The sequence below is a fragment of the Colossoma macropomum genome, unplaced genomic scaffold (assembly GCF_904425465.1).
Source record: "Colossoma macropomum unplaced genomic scaffold, Colossoma_macropomum, whole genome shotgun sequence".
Classification (NCBI taxonomy): Eukaryota; Metazoa; Chordata; class Actinopteri; order Characiformes; family Serrasalmidae; genus Colossoma; species Colossoma macropomum.
This window is the reverse complement of record NW_023494792.1, coordinates 217,079-239,353: the sequence shown is the minus strand read 5'-3', so window position 1 is coordinate 239,353 and position 22,275 is coordinate 217,079. Positions and strand designations below refer to the sequence as shown.

Here is a 22,275-nt window from a genome sequence, read left to right as displayed (position 1 = left end):
TTCTTTACAGCTGCTTTAATAATAAAACAGTAATTATAAAAAAAATTGAGACATGGTGTACAAAACTGGGCTCTGCCCCACTAGTTAAGAGACAATTGTTGTTAGTCCTGCTGTTGCTGTTCATTGCTGGTTTAATGTGTTTGTGTGTTATTGTGTCAGGGAGTAGGCTCAAATAGAGTGGGTTAAGTTTAAAATAGACTTCAGTTAAATGGCTAGAAATGACCTTTCCTGTTATTTTGGCTGTATTGACTTTCCTGCTGGTGTAAATTATGTAAATAAAAAAGCACTTCTCATAGCAGAATAATGGCCTCTGCAATGTTCTACACAGATGCCACGTTACTGTACTTTCATAATTTAACAACTCATCTGAACCTATCGTGATGCTTAAGCTAGAAAATTCTTGGAATTCTTTTTCAGTAGTGTGTCGTATTCTGGGAAACTCCCAGCAGAGAGAATGTAAAGTCTATTTTATTGTAACAGCCTATTACTGCTTTGAAAGAATTGCCCCACTGTTTCAATAATAAAACAGTAATAATAAAAATAATGGTAATAATAATAATACATGCACATTTAATTTTATAATATTTAACACGCTGTTTCAAATAAAATTGGTACACTCTAATTCCCTCAGTTCTCTTTCCCAACATGGTGATTATTGCCATTGACGCTTCTTAATCAGCTTGCTTGTAAATCATTGATGTACTGCCCAGGCCTAATGTCAGTACTTACAGTGTGTCCAACTGATGTGAACACACCAAGTGGTACTCCTCATTAGCACTATTCCTAAATGACAAGTAACGTCATTCTTGGTTAATACAGACACCTGTTTAAACACACCTCTCACATCCATAATTTGCAGTATGAGATTTAATACCTTTGATAAAGCTTCTTTCTTCATATTGCTTACAGTCATGAAATATGTTTTCCACAAATCACAAACCCAGTGGCTAACCTAAGTAACTCAACAATTAGTTTACCTAAAATATTCAAACAATGAGTTTGGTTTTTAAGTTCCAGAATTAAATATATTTAACATATTAAATACAGGGTTTAAATGATTTGAATATCATTGCACTATTTGTTGACATTTTGCACAGCGTCTCAACTTTTTTTTTGGAAACGGAGTTGTATAATAATCATTGGAAAACAGCTCTGACTCCCTCCTATATTTATCTGGTCTCGGATCTAAATGCTAGATTTAAAGAAACTCTTAACATTCTTGCACCAGTCAAATAGAAGAAAAACTAGTCATAAGATGTCATGTTAGATGCAGGTTGGAACAAAACTTCTCAGGAAAGTAGATCTTCAAGAGGAGGGTGGTGCTGGTGGACAAATTAATAAAAGTTGTCAGAAAATAAAGCATTTGCACATTTATCATCAAATCTTTTTGTCTTGCAGTACAGACAATATGGTTAGCTCGAACATGATAATAAAATCAACTGAACACTAATTCAATCATTCTGGTTTATTTTCATTTATTCAAACAAGCGTCATTCTTTGTATATTCAAAAAATGATGCAAACAATGTGATCAACAAAAAAATGTTTGTCTTTTACATTTTTTTCCAAGTTGTGTCCCAGTGTTTGTCATGTTCGTAAGAATAATCCAGATACAGAACAACAACTTTAAGGCACCCTAAACATAAACATAGAGATCTCACAAGAGAGAGGAAGTGAAGACTTCTTGTATGAAATAGGGCTGCATGATATTGACATAAAATGTGTTGTTCGATAAAGCTGTCGGGTATCACAATGAAATACTAACAACTATTTACATCAGAACTGAGGGCACATTTTTTTGTGCTGAAAAGCTGAGGAACAGTAATATCTCAACAGTTTATTATATAAAAGCTACAAAACCACATAAAATACTTATTTTTATATAGGCATACATGAACAAATACATATTCCTTCATTTTATTTTTTGTATATTTATTAAATATTGTGGCATCAGACACACCGGGTTGTATTTAGTTTAAAAGTAACATTCTTGCTTTTGGTTGAGTGTAGTTAGGCACCATGTTCCTAGGTGGTCCAGGACTCTTATTTTGAAAGACTCTGGGGGGCGTAAGGTAGCGAGCCAAAGGAGCCCAACTGGCTAGCAGAAAAACAGTAGAGCCTGAGCAGCCTATGTGCTGCATGTTTTTCCCTTTGCTGCAGCTGTTTTGAGTTGAATTTCCAATTCCATTTCCATTCTCTGAGTGCGTTTTGTAGTTGCCGTTTGGCCGAATGGTTAAGTTACTTGTTTCCCATGTGGGAGAGCAGGTTCAGTTCCAGCACAGAGAAGCAGGCTTGTAACGGTTTGTGCCAGTAATTAATGTTGAGATAATTAGATTTGTTCTATCATCACCGTTCTAACAATGAGCGGAAACTCTTATCCAGATAAAAAATATGATTTATCGTACAGCTCTAGTACGAAATAATGGAACTGTGCAGTCTTGCTGCTGTCAGCTCATTTCATCCTTATCCCAAAAAAAAACTCAGTAGAGTTGAAACCCAGGGACTGTGAAAGCCACTCAAGCAATAAAAACTCACTGACATGTTACTTGAACCATTTGGTGGGGCGCTGTTCACACCAAGCAGGGTCCATAGATTGATGCTGCTTGCTCCAAATTCTAATTCATCCATTAGTATGATGCTATAGTACTCTGGATTTGCCAGGTTAACTTTTTTCCACTCCTTAACAGCCCAGTTCTTATGCTCCTGTGCACACTAGACAAAACTGCTTGTTTTTCACTGACAGCATCTGTTGACCATCCTGACAAAGTCCCATAAGTAGTGCACTTCGAGGTTGAGTTGTTATGTGGTTGGTATGGTGTAGTGGGTAACACCTCTGCTTTCTGTGCTGTAGACTGGGGTTCAAGCACCCTGCACTATACCAATAAAAGTCCTTGGGCAAGAGTCCTAACACATTCGCCTACCTATGTAAAATGATCAAATTGTAAGTTGCTCTAAGAATGTCTGCCAAATGCCGTAAATGTCATTAGTTTGAGATTACGTCCTGCACAACATTCAACATAACCTAGGTCACTCACTTCTCCCATTCCACCAAACTGAACACTAACTGATGATAAAAATGTACAATTTGCGTGACAGTTTACCTAATAAACTGTCAAACCAGCCTAAACTGCACCTATCAAAGTTACAGAATTTGTTGCTTTAAACTTCCAGCCTAACAAACATCCCATATTTTCACTTGACAAATTCATGTGTCATGAGTTTCCAGCTTCCTCTTATTGCAGCTGTGTTTCTTTATACTACTTGAATACCTGAAGCTCTTGCCACAATCTGAACAGTAATATGGTTTCTCTCCAGTGTGAATGCGCTGATGTGTTTGAAAAAAACTCCGCTGGCTAAAATTCTTCCCACACTCTGAGCACTGATACGGCTTCTCTCCCGTGTGAATGCGCTGGTGTAGTTTGAGATTACTCTGTCGATTAAAACTCTTCCCACAGTATGAGCACTGATATGGCTTCTCTCCTGTGTGAATGCGCTGGTGTTCCTGGAGACTACTTTGTAAGCTAAAATTCTTCCCGCACTCTGAGCACCGGTATGGTTTCTCTCCTGTATGAATGCGCTTGTGTATTTTGAGATGACCTTGTAGAGCAAAACTCTTCCCACACTCTGAGCATCGATGTGGCTTCTCTCCTGTGTGAGTGACCTGGTGTCGCAGGAGATGACTCTTTTGAATAAAACTCTTCCCGCACTCCGAGCACTGATACGGTTTCTCTCCTGTGTGAGTGCGCTGGTGTATCTGGAGATGAAGCTGATGATTATACTTCTTTCCACACTCTGAGCACTGAAACGGCATATCTCCAGTGTGAAGACGCTGGTGTAGTCGGAGATGATTCTGTCGAATAAAACTCCTCCCACACTCTGAGCAGTGATACGGTTTCTCTCCTGTGTGAATACGCTGGTGTATTTTGAGATAACTACGTTGACTAAAACTCTTCCCACAGTCTGAGCACTGATTCAGCTTCCCTCTTGTGTGAAAGCCCTGATTTGTTTTAACAGTACTATCATTCTCGCACGCTGACTCGTCATTAAACTTTTCTCCTGCATGAATGCACTGGTGCCGTTGAAGCTGACTCAGTAGAACAAAACTCTCTCCACAGTATGAACAGTAATATGGTTGCTTTCTTGTATGAATGCACTGGTGAAGATGGAGATCACACTGATGGCTAAAACGCATCCCACACTCTAGACAGCGGTGCAAGTCCTCCGTTCCTGTATTGTTCTTCATTTGTCTGTCAGATGTGTTAGTGTAGAGAACACCAGCAGATGTTAGCTGAGGACTCAAGCTTACTGGCAGCACCACATCCTCATGTTTAATCTCTTCCAGTTTCAAAACAGGCAGTACCATTCCTTCACATTGAGTCTCTTCTGATTTCAGCACTGGCTGCCCCATATCTTCACATTTAATCTCTTCAGGTTTCAGCATTGTGACATATACCTCCTGGTGGGATCTCCCTACCTGTCTGTGACGGTAAATTTAAACTGTATAGGAAAGCGGGCACACGGAGTGGAAGACTGGCAACAAGACGTCATTTATTTCTAGAAGAAAAAAAACAATAAAAAATCAATTAAAGTTCAGCAACAGTATTACAAAATTGTTGGGCATTGTTCACAATGTAAATGTCCAGTTTGTTTCAGAACTTCAACAGCATTTTGCTAAAGACTGGTATGTTCAGATCTTGGGCACCCATGTGGCCCCAAAGATCTCTTACAATAGGTGTTTATCGGGTGCTGAATACTTGGTGACACTGAGCCAAGAGCTTAAACTCTACATAGCTCACCAAAGAAGAATGGTATGATGCTTTGAAGTCATCAGTGTAAACAATGTCCATAAATCGTCTTTGTCCATAAATGACAGTCTGGGTGTGACTCACCAATGAACAAGATTTCAAAAATTGCACCATGTATGTCTGGATTCAGAAGACATTCAACTACAGATGAACCAGCCAAACAAAAGCCTGCAGCCGTAAAACTCCACAAGTGAGCTCCTTGGATGCATTAGCCTTGGACGTGATGTTTGCTCTCACTCTGCTACAGAGGCTGTTGTTGTTGAAACAGGCAAGAAGAATCAAAACTATGAATCAAACTTTACTTACAGCTCTACAGATGGAGTTTTCTGACAAAACTCGTTTTTCTCCACTGCAGCGCTACTTAATCCATTGTAACTAATGTAGCATAGCCAATGCACTTCATATAAAATCAGCTAGATTATAATGATTTAACTATTAAGGCACACTGCAGTTATTTACACTAACAACTACTTCATTCTATTTGCAAACATTGTGCATCTTTCTAGCAATCTGTCATTCTGAACGAAGTTATCCATTTATTTATAAACTGATTAATGCAAATGAACAAAAATATGTTTGTGTATGAAGCAACCCAATTATCTGCTTCAGACTGCAGACTTTTTTTAACAAGCCAACTCTCCAAATGAGGTCACTCTGTTGTACATTGTGTAATATTTGTAAAGCAGTGAAGTAAGCAGTTGGTTTGGCCCCATGGTGATGCTGCTGCACAGTTACTGCAGCCGACTGCAGTACAACTTTTACTTTCACTACAGTCGCACTTTCAGCACAGCTACTCTCTTTAGCTTATAATAACTGCAGAATATCACTGTAGAAAGTACACCAGAATAGGCCTGTGTACTTTGACAGCCATCTCATGTTTACTGCTGTTATTAATCCTACTTATTTTCTTTACTAAATTAAGTAACTAGTGTATTTCAAATGTCAATATATTCAATAATATTTGACAAACAAACAAATGAAAAATGCAAATTTAATTTCTGGTCCCATCTGACAGACCTACTGTAGCTTGATAATGTAGTCTTTCTCTGTAAGGTAACATAGCAAACATGTAGACACGAGAATAATGTTTAAAATATGCTAAATACATTTCAGCTAATGAGATTAGTATAATATGTGTAATATGTATACAACTCAAAGACTACTTCAATGAACAAATCATGTATGCGTGCACCAGTTGAGCCCAAAGAAAAAACACATTAACTATTCCACCATTTTTGGTTTGGACTGTCTGTCATTTTGTTTTCTATTTCTGTTTTAGTTGTTGCCAAACTGAAGCCAAACATTTAGTGAGCCTTCATTTTAAATAACAAAATAAATCAAACAATGCCATACCATGCTTATATAATTTTGAGAAAAAATATTCCTATGTTATTTCTTTTTTTTTGCTCAATTAATAAAAGCATTAACATTTTTTTTCATTTAGAAAGACCAGATACACCAGAGTGTGAAGGAAACCTGCCACACTTGAAATCTCAATTAAACACATCTCAAAGTGATCACAACACTGCTGCAAGTTTATTTTGTGTGTGGTAACTAATTCTGTTGAATGTCAGGCTTGACACACAACGCAACAGTATTTCTATTGTGGCAAACTGGAAGCATTTTGGTGTTAACGGGATTTGGAGTAATTTTACATTATGCTATAGTACAGCTAGGCAATCTGACTATATTTATCGTTATTGTGATAAATTACACCACAATGTGCTTTTCTGTGGATATTTTCAGAACTTAAAAAACACCAGCTGCATGTTTGATTAAAAAGTGAGCAGTCCTGTTGAACTTCATGCAGCACAGTGTGTAAAATCTTGAATACAAATAACTGAATTCATAGTTTTTGTCAGTATGTTTAAAATGTGGCACTGCTTTGTCTGTTGTAACTTATCAGATGCCAGAAAAAATAATGTGACATATACTGTAAAAAGCCTCTATATTATAGTACATTTAAAAAAAAAAACACACATATTTTAAACCAATGTATTGATTAGTTGCTGAATCAATACATTGGTTTAAATTATCAATCAATCAAATCCTGTAGAAACACAAACAAACCCCCAAAAAAGTAACAATACAAACTGAAGAAATAAAACATGAGATCTATACGGAACCATCTGCATGCTTAAAGCGTTCTCTGCATGGTGAAATGGTTCTTAAATTGATGGGGAATGTGTTGTATATTGTTCAATATAGAACCTTTTGGAAAATGGTTCTCTATAGCAGTTAATAATGGTCCTTCTACTGAGGCACTGTCATGCAATAACAACAGAAGAACAGATAAATAGAACCATACACATCTTCCATCAATCTGAAGAGCGACTTCACCCTAAAAAGAACCATTAAAGCATGAAGTGGTTCTATTTAGAACATGTGGGTCTAAACAGAACCATTGCCTTTACTAGAGATCCATCTTTTTAAAGTGTTTAATACAGACATAACTGAACTACATTCTTAAGAAAGATTCAAGAAGTTCTTCAACGGTTCTTTAGTAAAGACGTTGGTTCTATGTAGAACCATCAGACACTCTTAAGAATCATCTGCATGATTAAATGGTTCTTTGAATTGAGACACGGTTCTTCAGATTGATGGAGGAAGTGTTGTATGTGGTTCTGTATAGAATCTTTTTGAAAATGTTTCCATATAGCACCAAAAAACGATTCCTCTTTTGTTACAAGCTTGACATCGTAACTACAGAAGAACACTTCTTCTTCTAGGGTTTTATATGGAACCATATAGAACACATTCTGCATCACTCTGAAGAACCATTTCACCATTTAATCATGCAAACGGTTCTTTGAGTGTTCCTGGCTCTATATAGCATCACTGTCTTTACTAAAGAACCCTTGAAGAACCATTTTTGAACCATCTTTTTTCAAGTGTGCAATTCAGACATGACTAGACTCTGTTTATGTTCTTGTACACATATTTTTTAAGTCAGAACTTAGTGAAATATCGTTTTCTTCTCACGGCAGATGAGCTGTAGGTCATTATAAACAGGGTCTGTACAGGTGAGTGTGTGTCTCAGGTGGTCTGAACCAGCAGATATAAAACACTGTGTATGCTAACTAGCGGCAAAAACATTAACACAGATCATTCACAGCAGTTTTAACCAATAACTGAACCTCTAACACGATATACGAGTTTAAATCTACATGTACCGGAGCTTTAGACCTAAACAGAATAAAACTGACCGCCTAAAAACAACTTTAATACCTCAGATTCAGCTTCGTGTGCGGAGCTTCTCCCCCTGAGCTCAGATGACAAGAGTCCTGTTTCTACAGGCAGCGAGAGAGAAGCCCACTGCGCATGTGCAGAGCCAGCACTGTGATTGGTGGAACGGGGAGTAACGTCAAGGTGATGCTAAGATGTAAACTGACCCGTACTTTATTATGAAAGATGTTTTGTTTCTACACAAATCCTAACACTGTTCCTGAATATGCTGTTAATTATTTTATTTTGTCTAAAAAATATTTTATTCATAAAAAACAAAATTTCAAATTCAATTCCCAAAATTTCAGTTTTTAGAACAGCACTGGATTACATCCCTTCTTAAAATGATAATTGATAAAAAAAAAGAGCAACATTTTCCTCAGATATATATCTGGAGGTTTGCGACATGCTTTGAATCCTTCAATGTCTTGTTATCATGATGATTATTAAAAAATATATTTATCATTATTATTTATTTGTCTTGTTTATTAATTTATTTCATTGTATTATTTTGTGTTATTCTAGACTGTTTTGCTGATTTTAGTTGACCCATTTAGTGTAGTAGTAGCGTATGTTGTAGTGATGTGTGCTGTTATCGTTAAAAATAATTGCATCAATTAAAAAAAAAAAGACCCATACAGAAATCTGATATATGGTCATATATGATATATGTACATTTGTGTTGTGTACTTATATCATTGCTGTCCAATGAAAAACAAGTATCTCCAAAATATTAACTTTACAGGAGAAGGCAAAAACACTCTTACCTTTCAATGAAAGTCAACGTAAAGAGATTTTGTTCCAAGTGATTTTAAAACATTTCTATTGGACCATTCATCATGACATTTTTATACAATGTATAGGACAGCTGGTGTGTTGGAATGATGCAGAAAACTAAAAATTAACAAAAATGGAGATACATGGTTTCCATTGGACAGCGACAATATGTATCAAATATTGGGCATATATACACAGTATATGGATCGTACATATATGTCTGATAGATGGGTGAACACATGCACAATATATAGATCATACATGCACTAAATGGACAAAAGTATTGGGACACCTACACATCACACCTACAGGAGCTTTTATGAATCCCATTCTAAATCCATAGGCATTAATATGGAGATGGTCCCCCTTTGCAGCTCTAACAGCTTCCACTCTTCTAGGAAGCTTCTACAAGATGTTGGAGAGAGTCTGTGGGAATTTCTGCCCATTCATCCAGAAGAGCATTTGTGAGGTCAGACACTGATGTTGGATGGCTCACAATCTCCATTCTACTTCATCCCAAAGGTGTTTGATGGGGTTGAGGTCAGGGCTCTGTGAGAGTCAGTCAAGTTCTTCCACACCAAACTCACCCAGTCAGGCCTTTATGGAGCTGCTTTGTGCACTGGGGCTCAGTCATGCTGGAACAGAAAAGGTTCTTCCCCAAACTGTTCCCACAAAGTTGGAAGTGTACAATTGTCCAAAATGTCTTGGTGCAGAAGGATTGAGATTTCCCTTCAATGGAACTAAGGGTTCTAGACCAACCCCTGAACCCCCTGAAAAACAGCCCCATATCATCATCCCATCCCTCTGCCAAACTGTACAGCTGGCACAGTGCAATCAGGCAGGTAATGTTCTCCTGGCATTCGCCAAACCCAGACTCGTCCATCAGACTGAAAGATAGAGAAGCATGATTGGTCATGTTTCCACTGCTCCAGAGTCCAGTGGTGGCACTTTACACCACTCCATCCGACGCTTGGCATTGTGGTAAATCTTTTTTTCCCACTACACAAACATATATTTTAATTTATTTTACTTAATTTATCATGCAAGTTATTGCTTAGCCTTGTTCAATGCAACAAAAAAATCTTTGCTACGAATCGCTGCGTCTGATGCTGCCAAAAAAACAGTAATGAAATAATCAAAATTAAGAAAAGAAATACAAATAAATACAAACTGGACACAGTTTGACATATGACTATCGCTGACACACTGCCACAACACAGCAGAGTGAAATATAATAAATAAGAAAAATAAATAAATCAACAAGAAGGTCAATAAAGGACACCCAATAGCCAATCAGAGCGAGGTAGCCGAGTCGTCACTGGAAGGTGGCGATGCGATCACTGGGTCATTTCTCCCTTTTAAGGCGAACCGCAGCGGTTCAGAGGCGCTCTGTCGCCACCGCGTGGTCAGCGTCAGTACTGTACCCGATGTTCCCGGAAGCCGCTGATGGATTTCAAATATAAACACGACCATGGAGTGGACGAGCGTCCGTCCTGCGCTCCTCTGCGCTGTAGCTTTAATAAACTTTGTTTTCGTCTTCGGCACCGGAGCGGATTTCGTTCGCTTCGTTTCCTTCCGCGCTATTTACCACAACATAACCGGCGGAGCGCCGCTTTGCAGAGGTGAGTTCACCTAGCTGAGTTTATGTAAGTTTGGAGGAAAAGCAGACGAGCTAACTCGGTTTTACAGACAGCTGAGCAGTTTATCTGGTTTAAAATCACACCGAGACCGTCTCACAGGAACGAGACAGCAGGAGGAGCAGCTAAATTAACCCACATTTCTCAGACACGGCATCAAATTTAACGTTAATAGCAAAGAGAGCCATGTTAGCATAAGTCTGCTATAGTTAGCTCGGCTAAGTCAGAGAGTCCCCACTGAGAAAGTCGTTTAGATCATTTATTTAGTTCAATATTGTTAATTAATTGTATTTGTATGTCAATTAATGTACAATCGTACGCAACTCAGCAACGTGAGAAAGTTATGGCTCTCCGGAGACTTGGCCTTCACCGCCCGGCTAGCTCAGTCGGTAGAGCATGAGACTCTTAATCTCAGGGTCGTGGGTTCGAGCCCCACGTTGGGCGCGTCAAACTTTTCCATTTCTCTTCACCACATACTTAATAAAAGATGGGTATTCATGGGGACTTAGGTAAAGGCATGGGTTCTTTTTACAACAATGAGTTCTACACTCTTCCAAATTATGGTTCCTATTACTATTACTATTACTATTACTATTATTTATAGTAAATGGTTCTGTATAGAACCATGAACACAAAAAAAAACCTTTGCGTAATTAAAGGGTTCATTGCATTGTGAAATGGTTCTTTAGATTGATGGAGAAGGTGTTGTAGATGGTTCGACATAGAACCTTTTAGAATAGAGTTCTGTATAGCACCAAAAAGGGTTCTCATATTGTTGCGATGTCAAGCTTGTACCGGTAGTAGAACCCTTTTTGGTGCTATATAGAACCATCTACAGCACAGTCTCCATCGATCTGAAGAACTCTTTAATTATGCAAAAGTTCTTTGAGTGTTCATGGTTCTATATATAATCGTTGTCTTTACTAAAGAACCCTTGAAAAGCCATCAATTTTAGGGTGTGTTTAGAACCATTTCATGCTTAAATAATTATTTGCATGGAGAAATGGTGTTTATATTGACAGTTTATATTGGTTTTGTATAGAACCAAAAAAGGGTTCCTCTGTTGTATACAAAGTTGGTACGATGTTAACATTGTCAGAAGCTCCTCAAATTAGCAGAATGCTTTTTTTAAAAAAGGTTCTATACAGAACCATGTCAATCTGAGGAACCATTTCACCATGCAAAGAACCATTTAAGCATGCAAATGGTTCTATATAGAACTCACGGTTCCAAATCAAACTATTGCCTTTACCAAAGAACTCTTTAAAAAGGTGGTTGTTCGAGTTTTAAACGCTCTTATAAAATATGGTTCTTCAGGGGTTCTTTATTTAAAAAAAATAAAAAAAAGGTTCTATATAGACCCTTGAACACTCAACAAATCCTTTGCATAAATATAAGGTTCTTTGCATCGTGAAAGGGTTCTTCAGATTGATGGAGAATGTGCTGTATATGTTTTTTGAAGTTCTATATGGCACCAAAAAGGTTCTGCTATAGTTACAAGCCAAAGAACCCTTTAGGTACTACTAAGGGTGTAGAAACAGAGCAGGTGCTGCTCTTATTGTTCCCTGCAAAGCACTCTAAGCAGAGTATTAAGACATTTTGAGGAAGATTCCAAACTGTATGAGGTGAAAATGTTCAGTTTGAAGGGAAAACTGTTTTGAATATGGGGTTTCATTGCTGAAATATACCCGTCTGTTGTTGCCAGTGGAGTAATTTAGTTTTGCCTTTTATGTTTTTGTTGTGTTTATTTTTGAGGCATGGGTTGAAATAAAAATTATATGTCACAATATTTACCCTAATCTTTTATCAGGGTTTTCACTCTTATCCTGGCATTACATTAAAGAGCCCATATCATGTATTTTCTGTGTATTTTATTCTGTTCCTGAGCTCCACTGATGACGATTTTATGGTTTTACGTGTCAAAAACAGTTTTAGTTCATTTCTACATGATTGTTTTCAAACCTGTCTTTTATATCTTAGATTTAAACAGGTTGTTCCTTGTTACTGTGGTATGTAAATGAGCTGTGTTCTGATTGGCAGTCCTGTATTGAGCCTCACTCTAAAAGGCAGCCTGGACTGTGTGGAGCCAAACTTCTGCAGGCTGAGTAGGTGTATGTATGTAAATATCCTGCTTTTTTTTGGGAAATCATAAAAGCACTAAATTTAAAACGGGCTGCTTTTTTAGCTCAGTTAGACTGAATGTTGAAACCTTAGTTGCTGTAGTTGTTTCCATAATACAGTAAGATTCATCTGTTTCAAAAAAGTGAGGAAAATTCAGTTTTTCATGATATGAGGGAAAAAACAGTATACATATATGTAATTCTACAACAAATATTTGACAATAATAAGTTTGATAATCAACGTATCTCATGAAAATAATAATTAGTGATCTTTCTCAATATTTTACGGTGTTTCAGTGAAGTTTTATTGAAAAGTAGAATAAATAAATGGGTCTTCTTCAATAAACAGTAATATTATTGGAAGTGTTAGTTTTTTACTTTTTATGGTTTTGTTGCTTTTTTTTTTTTTTCGAGGCTCCTTCCAAACCTTTCGGTTGTTGACAACAAAATCTTTTTTTTTTTTTTTCACTACTTACACATATTTTAAGTTATTAGAAGCCACGTGTCACTACACGGCAGTGTTCGAAGCAAAAGCCTCTGCATGCTTCTTTGATGACGACATTCCAGATGAAGAGATTTAATAAACTGGAGCTTCTTTAATGTACATCTCATGATCAGTCTGTTGGGAAAATAAAGGGCACTTCTTACCCAGACCAGCTTCATTATCGCTGTCCAAAGAAATCCAATATCTCCAAACAGTAACTTTACAGGGGATGGCGAAAACATTCTTAACTTTTTACTTAAGTTAATGTAGAGGTTTTACTCCAAGTGACTTTGGAGCATTTTTATTTACACACACACAGATACATGTTTTTTGGGACTGTAACAGTATGTTGTGTTTTGGATGCTGGCACGCTGCTCAACCAGTATGACCATGTTGGGAGACCAACTAAACCAGCACCAGAGTAGCATAAACCAGCTGAGACCAGTGTTTTTTTTCAGCAGGGTAGGAACTAGAGATGGGACCAATCTGATCCTGTATTGGTATCGGGACCGCCTTTGACCTCCGTCATTCACTCATCGGATATCAGGCGGACAGGGCTGATCCACTTACCCGATCCATATTCCAGTCCGCAGCTTGCGCTGGACCATGAACCCGCCGTAATGTAACATAACGTTACAAGAACCGTCACCGAATCGGATTCCCTTCCACATCTTACCATGAACCTGCAGCAACTTAAGTCTGTAACTGAGTGAGCAAATAACGTTAGCTGTTGGTTTGACTAAAATGTTATTTGGAGATATTTTAGTCTGCAAACACCAAAAAGCAGGACAGCTACTTGTAATATGTGTAAGGCCATTGTGCCGAGAGGTGCAAGTGCGGCTGCGTCGTACAATACAACCAGCTTAATCACCTGCAGAGGTTTCACGTGAAAGAGTACCTGGAGTTCATGCTAGCCAACGGACAGGAAGACGCCACCTGGCAGCGACTCTCGCTGATGCTGTCCAGAAACACGCTAAACTTCCAGCAGACGACCCAAAGACTAAAGGGATCACAGAGAAGTTGCTGAACTTCATTATACTTGATGGCCAATATCTATCTGCAGTGGGAAATGTTGGGTTTCTCAGCCAGTTGGAGAACTTAGAGCCGAGGTACAATCTGCCATCCAGAAAATACCTTTCAGAGATTCAGAGACTGCTATACCTGAACCGGGTGTCATCACCATTAGCGTGCAGTTAGATGTTAAAGCTGTGAGCTTCTCAACTGATATTTGGACCTCAGCTGTGACTCCAGTGTCTCTCATAAGTCTCACTGTACACTGGGTGAACTCGGACGACAGTGCGGTTTGTCAGGTGAAAAAGTGCAGGGGTCACACACCAGCAGTTCAGCTGCAGCCTCCATTACAGCTATGCTTAGTGACTGGAAGATCCAACACCTTAAACACAATAAAAATTATAATATTAAAGTAAAAAGAGCTCTCGTATTGGAATCTGTATCAGTGTCGGCAGTGTATCGGAATTGGATCGAAACTGAAAAAATGTGGATCGGCCCATCACTAGTAGGAACACTGTGGAATAGATTGCAGCCTTGAACTCACTCTTTTTACAGCACTTATTAATATATTATTTTTTTTTCAATGTCCCATTGCCTCTCAGATGCAGTGCCGTGGTCCGTTGCTCTGCGGGACAGTGAAGTTTTAAGGGCTCTTGGTGTGGATTTGGCCCTCTTGGCCCTTTTCAGTGTCCAGCACAGCCTGTTGGCCTGGGCTCCGGTTAAGAAAGCCTGCCAGTCTGCTCTGGGGGTCCTAAACCGGGCGATGTACTGCTCCACCACAGCCCTCGCACTGCAGGTAATGCAAACACAATGCAAACACAACTGAAATGCTCTGTGTTTTACTTTCAGCCTGTATGTTTCCTAGTGTTGTTTTTTTTTCACACAATACTACGCTCAAATCTACACTCAAAAAAATGAGTGAATGCCAAAATTTAATGGTTTTTTCACTGCTGGTTTTGTTCTGGTCAGAGTCCAGGTCTAAACTTTGTAGTGAATATTTGGTCTCACATTAAGCACAAACTAGCAGCTCAGTGTTTTTCTGTCTAAAAGACTCTGCAGGTTCGCACACAAAACTTCAACATTTAAAGAAGCCAAAGGAAAAGCTCTCTACACTGACTTCCTTTATTTATTTGGGAGTGTACACTAAAAAAACTTTGTTTCTACACTCTTAGTAGTACCTAAAGGGTTCTTTGGCTTGTAACTATAGCAGAACCTTTTTTGGTGCCATATAGAAGTCTTTTCAAAAAACATATACAGCACATTCTCCATCAATCTGAAGAACCTAATATTTTAAGATTATTTAATGTATTTTAAGACATTTTCATACTTGTTGATTCATTTTATATAAGTGTAATTTTCTCATTGCAATGGCAATGCAAGAGAATTTCACTGAGATTTTACAGTATCAGAATGAGAAATATTAGCTATTTAGACTCATTTTACTTAATATTCTTTTGCAGCATCTGTTCATATCTTGATGGTTTTCACCATTTTCAAACTTCTGTACCTGTTTAGAACATAATTTCTCACAGTTTCTTTAATTCAAAGCTCTTGACGGTTCTGCTGTAGGTGCTGATGCGTTGGTGGCAGCCGGTGACCAGCGCCCCTTGCCTGTGGTCAGTGCGCAGTGCACCCTGGGATATCTGGTTCCCCCTCATCTGCTTCGTAGTTCACTTCCTGTGCTGGGCCATAATCTGCAGCATCCTGCTGATATTCGACTATCCAGAGCTGCTGGGACTCAAGCAGGTACAAACACACACGCACACTAATGTGGACTGACTGTCTATCAATCAGATTCACTCAAAATTTTATCACAATAATGACCAAACCCTTTATCAAGCTTTCTCGCTGTTATCACAGTGTTACCTTAAGGTAAAAAAAAAGCATGTGTAAGATAAAACTTTTAGAGCTGCAACAAATATTGTTTTGTTTTTTCACATAATTTCATAATTTGTAAACAACAGCTGCTGTTTACATTTCACAATAATTAGACCACAGTTAGTCTGAAATGACTTCTTATTACAAAAATTGTTTTACAATAAATTCCATTATAAGTTAAAAATGTTTTAGAAGGTTTTGTTCAGACAGTAATGATATGATAATATTCAGTAAATTTGGTAGTTAGAATATCTCTATGAAAGTAATTATCACTGGTCTTTTTTATGAGCCTATGCTATTTCAGTGATTTTTTTTATCGAAATACAGATAAGCAGATGTTATGCAACATAATAATAATAATAATAATAATAATTAGAACTAGTAATTGCAACGTGTTATCATTATTATTATTATTATTATTATTATTAATAATAATAATAAGAATAGTAGTAATAATAATAATAATAATAAAGCTAGTTAGATTTTTTTTCTATTCAGTTATTAACATGAAACTTGTCTTGAGCTTTTCTTATTTTTGTAGAGTATGTGAATATTTGAGATAATATACAGTAGGATATTCAAAAGTGAAAGCAGAAACTAATCAGTAGCTCTAAACTCATGTACATAATGTATGGTACAAGTGGTCAGCATTTTAGACTGAGTATGAACCTGTAGGACTGTGGCTGTCACCGTGAGCTGTGAAGCAGACTAAAACAGCTGTATAGACATCAAATAAAGCATGAGATCTGTGACAGTGCAGTGAAAGCAGAGCTGCTCTGGGTTTCTAAAACTGTCTGAAACTGCAGCTGGTTTGACCAAAACTCATTGAAGGTATTTCAGTGTCCACAACAATATTGTGTGTTGAATATGTGTCTCTTATTATTGAGTATGAGCTCATGTCTAATAGAGACCCACACCACACAGTCATATGTCAGTAACTAAATAGAAAAAATATCACCTTAATATTGTTTTTTTTGCTGTCGTGCAAAAACCTTGAATCTCCATTTTTGTTGTTATATTTTTTTTTGTCATTCTTTGCATTGTATCAAAATTTTATGAGGAACAGACCAAAAAACACTCCAAAATTACCAAGAAAATAACTGTGTTACATTAACTTTCATTACAAGTTAATGTTTTTTACTTCTCCTGTAAAATTCCCATTTTGGAGATATGAGTTTTACGTTTAGACAGCAATAATATGGCTAATGTGTAATTCCATTTTATTTAAATGGAGCTATCGCAGCCTTTTATGTATGAATAGCCTGTTAGACTGTTTTTGATTGGTCATTTAGAAGCTGGAGAGAGAGTGAGATTCTGTAACCGAGGAAGGCTGAATTATTGAATACTCTCTCTTTCTTTCTCTCAGGTATATTATGAATGTCTGGGGCTCGGTGACCCGCTCTCTCTGAAGTCCCCCCGTGCTCAGCGTCTTTATGCCCACCTGCGTCACCCGGTGTGTGTGGAGCTGCTGCTGGTGCTCTGGCTGCTGCCCACGCTGCCGCTGGACAGGTGTGTTCTGGCTGCATACCTGTCATTCTACCTGGCTCTGGCACACTCTCTGGACGCTCAGGACTGCGCCTACCTCAGCACGCAGCTCCACAGCAAGCTGCAGCTCTTCTCCACTCCACAGGGGGGCGCCGATCAAGTCAACAGCAACAACACCGAGCAAAAGCAGGACTGAACTCAGCTGACCTTCCAAACGTCTTACCAACTGAGCGGAACAAAACCCAGTTCTGCTTTTTCTCTGGGTTTTGCCTGCATATTTTTACTTCTATTTTCATTTTTTAAAAGTATGTTGTGATTCTTATTAGTCACACTAAACTCCCATCAGAAGTATTTGGTTTATTTTTAACTGTTGGTCTCATTAAGAGAAGCAGAAGTATTTCTGCTCTTCTGAGTGTGGAATAGAGATCAAACGTCAACTGCACAGATGAAAGGTCATGAGGTCTAACTCACCAATAACTAATAAAAAATGAACTACAAGCATCACAGACAGTATTACTAGAGTCACAAGATGCATTTTACTGTACTCAGTTGCAGTCCTGCTGCTGGTTTTAATGTTTTCTCGTCTCTAACACGTCAGCTTATCTCGAAGAGCTACAGTCATATGCAAAAGTATGTGCGCCCCTGGTCAAAATGCATGATTATTGTTGATTTTTCAAGTGAAAATAAGTTACATTAAAATCAGCTAATAAAAGAAAACAAGCACTAAAATGAGCAGAAAATTACATATTAAGTTCCCTGTAGAGAATGTGTTAGCTTGTTTTCACTTAAAAAACAAAAACATCTCATTTTACCAGGGGTGTCTAAACATTTGCATATGACCGTGTGTTAGGTACATTAGAGACAGAAAGCACAAAATAAGTAGATCATGTGTTCTCCACAACTGAAACTGAGAACCAGTAATATATTTTTGGTAACGCTTTCCTAAAGGGCAGCTTTCATAAGGCTACGTAAGCCTTTCATGGCAACTGCCATAAACACACATAAACAACTGTGAAGGCTTATTCTAACAAGCATCTGTTGTTATAAAAGCTGCTTTTGTCAATTTTGCTGTTATTTTCCCCAGAGTTGATCCCTATTGGAGCTGGTTTAGTTTTATATTGGGAGGTTCTGTAATTTGAGTGATTTAATCTAGTATGAATTTGCAGTGTCTGTAGTTTGCCAAGTAACTTTTCCTCAGTGAATTATCTCCTGTAATTGGCCGAACTCCCTCAGTAATAGTAGTCCTGTAAGAATTGACATCACAGCAATGTAATAACAAAACTGGGTGATAAAAATGCTGTCTCCATTTGACCCAATTCATTAATCCTCAAATTCGTGACTAGAATACTGAAATTTGCAACATTATTGGTGATGGCCTGAAGAGTCCAAACCCGTCACAAAACCAGGGAGCAGCCATACGTCTTGAGAACTGAAGTCTATTTCATGTGTGCAGGTGCCAGACACCTAGCCAGCCTGTAAAACAGTGGACTGACACAGTTTTATAGGTTGGACTGATGCCAAGATTATGCCCAGCCCATGCATGACAAGTGACAGGTGTAATGTAGGGATAAACAAAAATAAGCAGAACAGAATGTTCTAAATACAATCACAGCACATACACGCACAATGCTGAATATAATAATACATAATACTAAACTAAACGCATTACACAGCAGTAGATTCCCTCAGGCCGAATTACAAGCAGAAGAAAAAATTAAATATCTCCAAAGCGTCTCTCACAAGGCAGTGCATTTCTGAGATGTTGGGCTGCATTTGGAAAAATGAATGAACCCACTTTACTAGTCTAATGGTCGTCCATTTAGTCGCACAACATGTTGCTATTGTTTGGAATTGTGGCGCCTGTCACATAATGCTGACATAAACGTCCGCATGATGATGTTTCGATCGGGGCTTTTTGCGGTAATTTGGAGAAATTACACAGCTGCTTTATCCCAAACAAATCAGCCAGTCAAATTAAACACAACCCCCATTACCAGACCTGCTTTTAAACTAAAGCAGCTCCTGTAGAGCTCAAGTGTTATAACAATTGTTGGAATAAGCTTTTATACCGGCCTATATAGGTTTATGTCAGTTGTCGTGAAAGGCTTATGTAGGTGTTATGTAGCCTGATGAATGCTTCAGTAAAGTGCTAAATTTTTTTTCTCTGCTTGTTGTTAGGCTGTAAAGGCCACCTACATTTATAACACAGGCTTACATACTGAATAAAGTTATATAGCACAATGCAATATTAATGATATAATAATAATAATGTAATTATATTAACCTAATAGTTAAGAAATGGTAACTTGAGTATTTATGAACAGCTTATAAAACAAAAAAGAAATGACATTATAAAGCATTATTCCCAAGTAATGGAGCTTATAAGGCTGAAGCGTAGTTTAAACACCATATCAGATCTACATATTTCTGCTTAAATACAAAATAACAATTTCTGTAACTGATTTTATCCTTGCAGCCACACGGGTCTAATTGTTCACTGAAATAATAATACAGTAACTGTAATAACTCCATTACTTAGAAATGATGCTTTGTAACAGTGTTATAAATGGAGTAAATATGTCACTTTAGTTCAATGTCAGTACAATTTCATTGATCTCTTAAAATTTATTTCATCTTGGGAAGACTGACAAACTGTTCATAAATATTCAATTATTGCTTTATGAATATGCTATTAAATCCTTATTCATGTATTATAAAGTCACTTCAAATAAAGTGTTACCGTATTTTGTGCCTTTATGCAGTTTCCAAGCTGCTTTTTAAGATAACATTAAGGTTTTAAGATCACATTAAGATCAGTGTTATTGGTATTGCTATTGGTTGGTGTTTTTTATACATGAGTTCTTTCTTAAAATAATGTAGCATCATTCAAATACAGCAAAAACGTGCTTTTATCGTGTGATAATTCAGAGATTTACTCAGCAGTATATCCATACTGAGTGTTAGTTTGCTGTGGGCTGCACAGGTTTTCAGAAGAGGGGTGCAAAGGTGTATTCAGAGTTAAAGGTAATAACTAGTGATGGTGTACATATGGACACAGGGCCACTTAAGTTGCTTGACTCCTTACGTTTTATATACTTTGCAGTATTTTTCATAAAACGAAGAAAAAAAATACTACAATAATTTGTATAAACCAGGGATGGACAATGTGACAATAATTAGCATTACTGTGATAAATTATATCACAATATGTCACAATATGCTTTTCTAAGCATATTGTAGATATTGTCAGTAAGTTTGATAACAAAAATGCATAATGGTCCTGTTTAATTCAATTTTGTGGGTGCAATTCATTCTTCTCAGTTTTGAAAGTATTTTCTGAATTTGGCTTTTTTTTTAACTTGCCAGATGTAAGAAAAATCATATTGTGACAGAAAGTGTATCGTGAAATTTTCCTGAGGTATCATGATACTATGTTTTTGCCATATTGCCCAGGTCTAGTACAAAGTAAGGCATTTACAGGGGTAAAAATAAGCACTGTCTTCACTGCCACTGTGTTTGTGCTTATTGGAGTAGGAACTGCTTTATATTCTTCATATCTATGTAGTATGACTACTGTTCTGCTGAAAAGTGATATTTTTGATGTGATTGATGCCAGAGAAGTTTTGTACCTAAAAATCCAACACAGTATGTTTAAAAACATCAGTTTTAACTAATTCTAAAACAGCCAGTTCAGAATGTAAAGAGGACATTAGCAAAGTTGAAATGCAGTGCCCTCGCTTGAGCTCTTTTCTATCCATGGAATTTTCTTTATTATTCATAAATATTTAAAGAACAAAGGATTTTGATATATATGGGGTTGAATTGTTGATGATTCTGGTTGTCTTGAATGTATATTTTACATTTACATGCACTGAAAATGTGATGCATTGAGGCTGCTTGATTGAGATGTGTGTATAATTTACACACAAATAAGCTATAATACATCAACACAATTTTGGTTTAAATTTGGCAATAGCTGTATAGATGTGACACATTGTCATATGGAAAAAATTTAACACATCTATTCAAGTGAGATGTTTTGTTGATTTTCTAAACAAAAAGTAATACATCCTCTACAAAAAGCTTAAATCTGAAAAAAAAATTTTGCACATTTTAGTGCACTTTTTATATATTTGATGAGTTCAGCTTAGTGGAAAACATAAAATACAAATTGTGCCATAACTTTTGCACAGGCCACATTATATTTTTTCTCCAGTATGTCAAATTCAGCAAATAAACAGTAACTGTGTATTACAATGTGCAGAAGTGTTTTTTTGTAGTGGATGTGTTAACTTATTTACACTTAGAAAAACAACAACATGGAATTTGACCGTGTCTGGGGTGTCTAAACTTTTGCATTGACTATGTTATTAAGGAGGAAATTATATATACATTTGAATCATGTGAATTCAACATATCACTTTCTTCACTGTGGAATTTATCCTTTTAATAATGTTTACATAATCATGTCAGGCAGTTCGGTGCATGCTTTTCTTTTTTTGAAATAAAAACATTTGGCTGCACAAAAATAAGTGTCATTGGTTATCCTGTAATGACCATTCCGTGTGGGTGCATGGGGATTGGTGTCTGGAAGTGAAGCATGATAAAGAATGAAAGGAGCCACCAGTTTAATGAGCTGCATGTCCAACAGCTCTGACCTGCTCTCTGTGCAGTATTAGTGTTGGTGAGTGCTCTAAAGGGAGGTGAGGGCCATGCTGTCTGTAGTAGAAGTTTGTGGGATTCTTTAAACAGTGGCAAGCAAAGAGCAGTTTTAAGGTGTGCTTCTGCATCCAAGTGAGCCTGGGACTTACAACCTTGCCTTCTCCTAACTCTGAACCCCCCATGGAGAAGGAG

At 37.3% G+C, this 22,275-nt stretch overlaps 2 protein-coding genes and 1 non-coding gene across 3 annotated transcripts; 2 read left to right on the top strand and 1 right to left on the bottom strand.

Moving 5' to 3' along the window:
• Nucleotides 1-1,511: 1,511 nt before the first annotated feature.
• Nucleotides 1,512-8,112, bottom strand: LOC118812772 (zinc finger protein 501-like). The gene is made up of 2 exons (XM_036577889.1): nucleotides 8,033-8,112; nucleotides 1,512-4,553 (listed from the first exon to the last, which is right to left on the bottom strand). Exon 2 carries the CDS (start codon nucleotides 4,438-4,440, stop codon nucleotides 3,205-3,207), a length of 1,236 nt encoding a protein of 411 aa, XP_036433782.1. The 5' UTR covers nucleotides 4,441-4,553; nucleotides 8,033-8,112; the 3' UTR covers nucleotides 1,512-3,204.
• A 2,131-nt stretch (nucleotides 8,113-10,243) lies between these two features.
• On the top strand, nucleotides 10,244-21,576 carry nrm (nurim). Its single transcript, XM_036577931.1, has 4 exons — nucleotides 10,244-10,428; nucleotides 14,661-14,854; nucleotides 15,628-15,804; nucleotides 17,303-21,576. Exons 1-4 carry the CDS (start codon nucleotides 10,278-10,280, stop codon nucleotides 17,615-17,617), a joined length of 837 nt encoding a protein of 278 aa, XP_036433824.1. The 5' UTR covers nucleotides 10,244-10,277; the 3' UTR covers nucleotides 17,618-21,576.
• Nucleotides 10,815-10,887, top strand: trnak-cuu. Its single transcript has one exon. It is a non-coding gene; the product is annotated as a tRNA-Lys (tRNA).
• Nucleotides 21,577-22,275: the final 699 nt, after the last annotated feature.

Coding starts and splice junctions, on each gene's coding strand:
- nrm (XM_036577931.1), top strand. CDS start 10,278: ATGGAGTGGACGAGCGTCCGTCCTGCGCTCCTCTGCGCTGTAGCTTTA. Junction 10,429..14,660: donor CGGAGCGCCGCTTTGCAGAG/GTGAGTTCACCT, acceptor ATTGCCTCTCAG/ATGCAGTGCCGTGGTCCGTT. Junction 14,855..15,627: donor CCACAGCCCTCGCACTGCAG/GTAATGCAAACA, acceptor GTTCTGCTGTAG/GTGCTGATGCGTTGGTGGCA.
- LOC118812772 (XM_036577889.1), bottom strand. CDS start 4,440: ATGCTGAAACCTGAAGAGATTAAATGTGAAGATATGGGGCAGCCAGTG.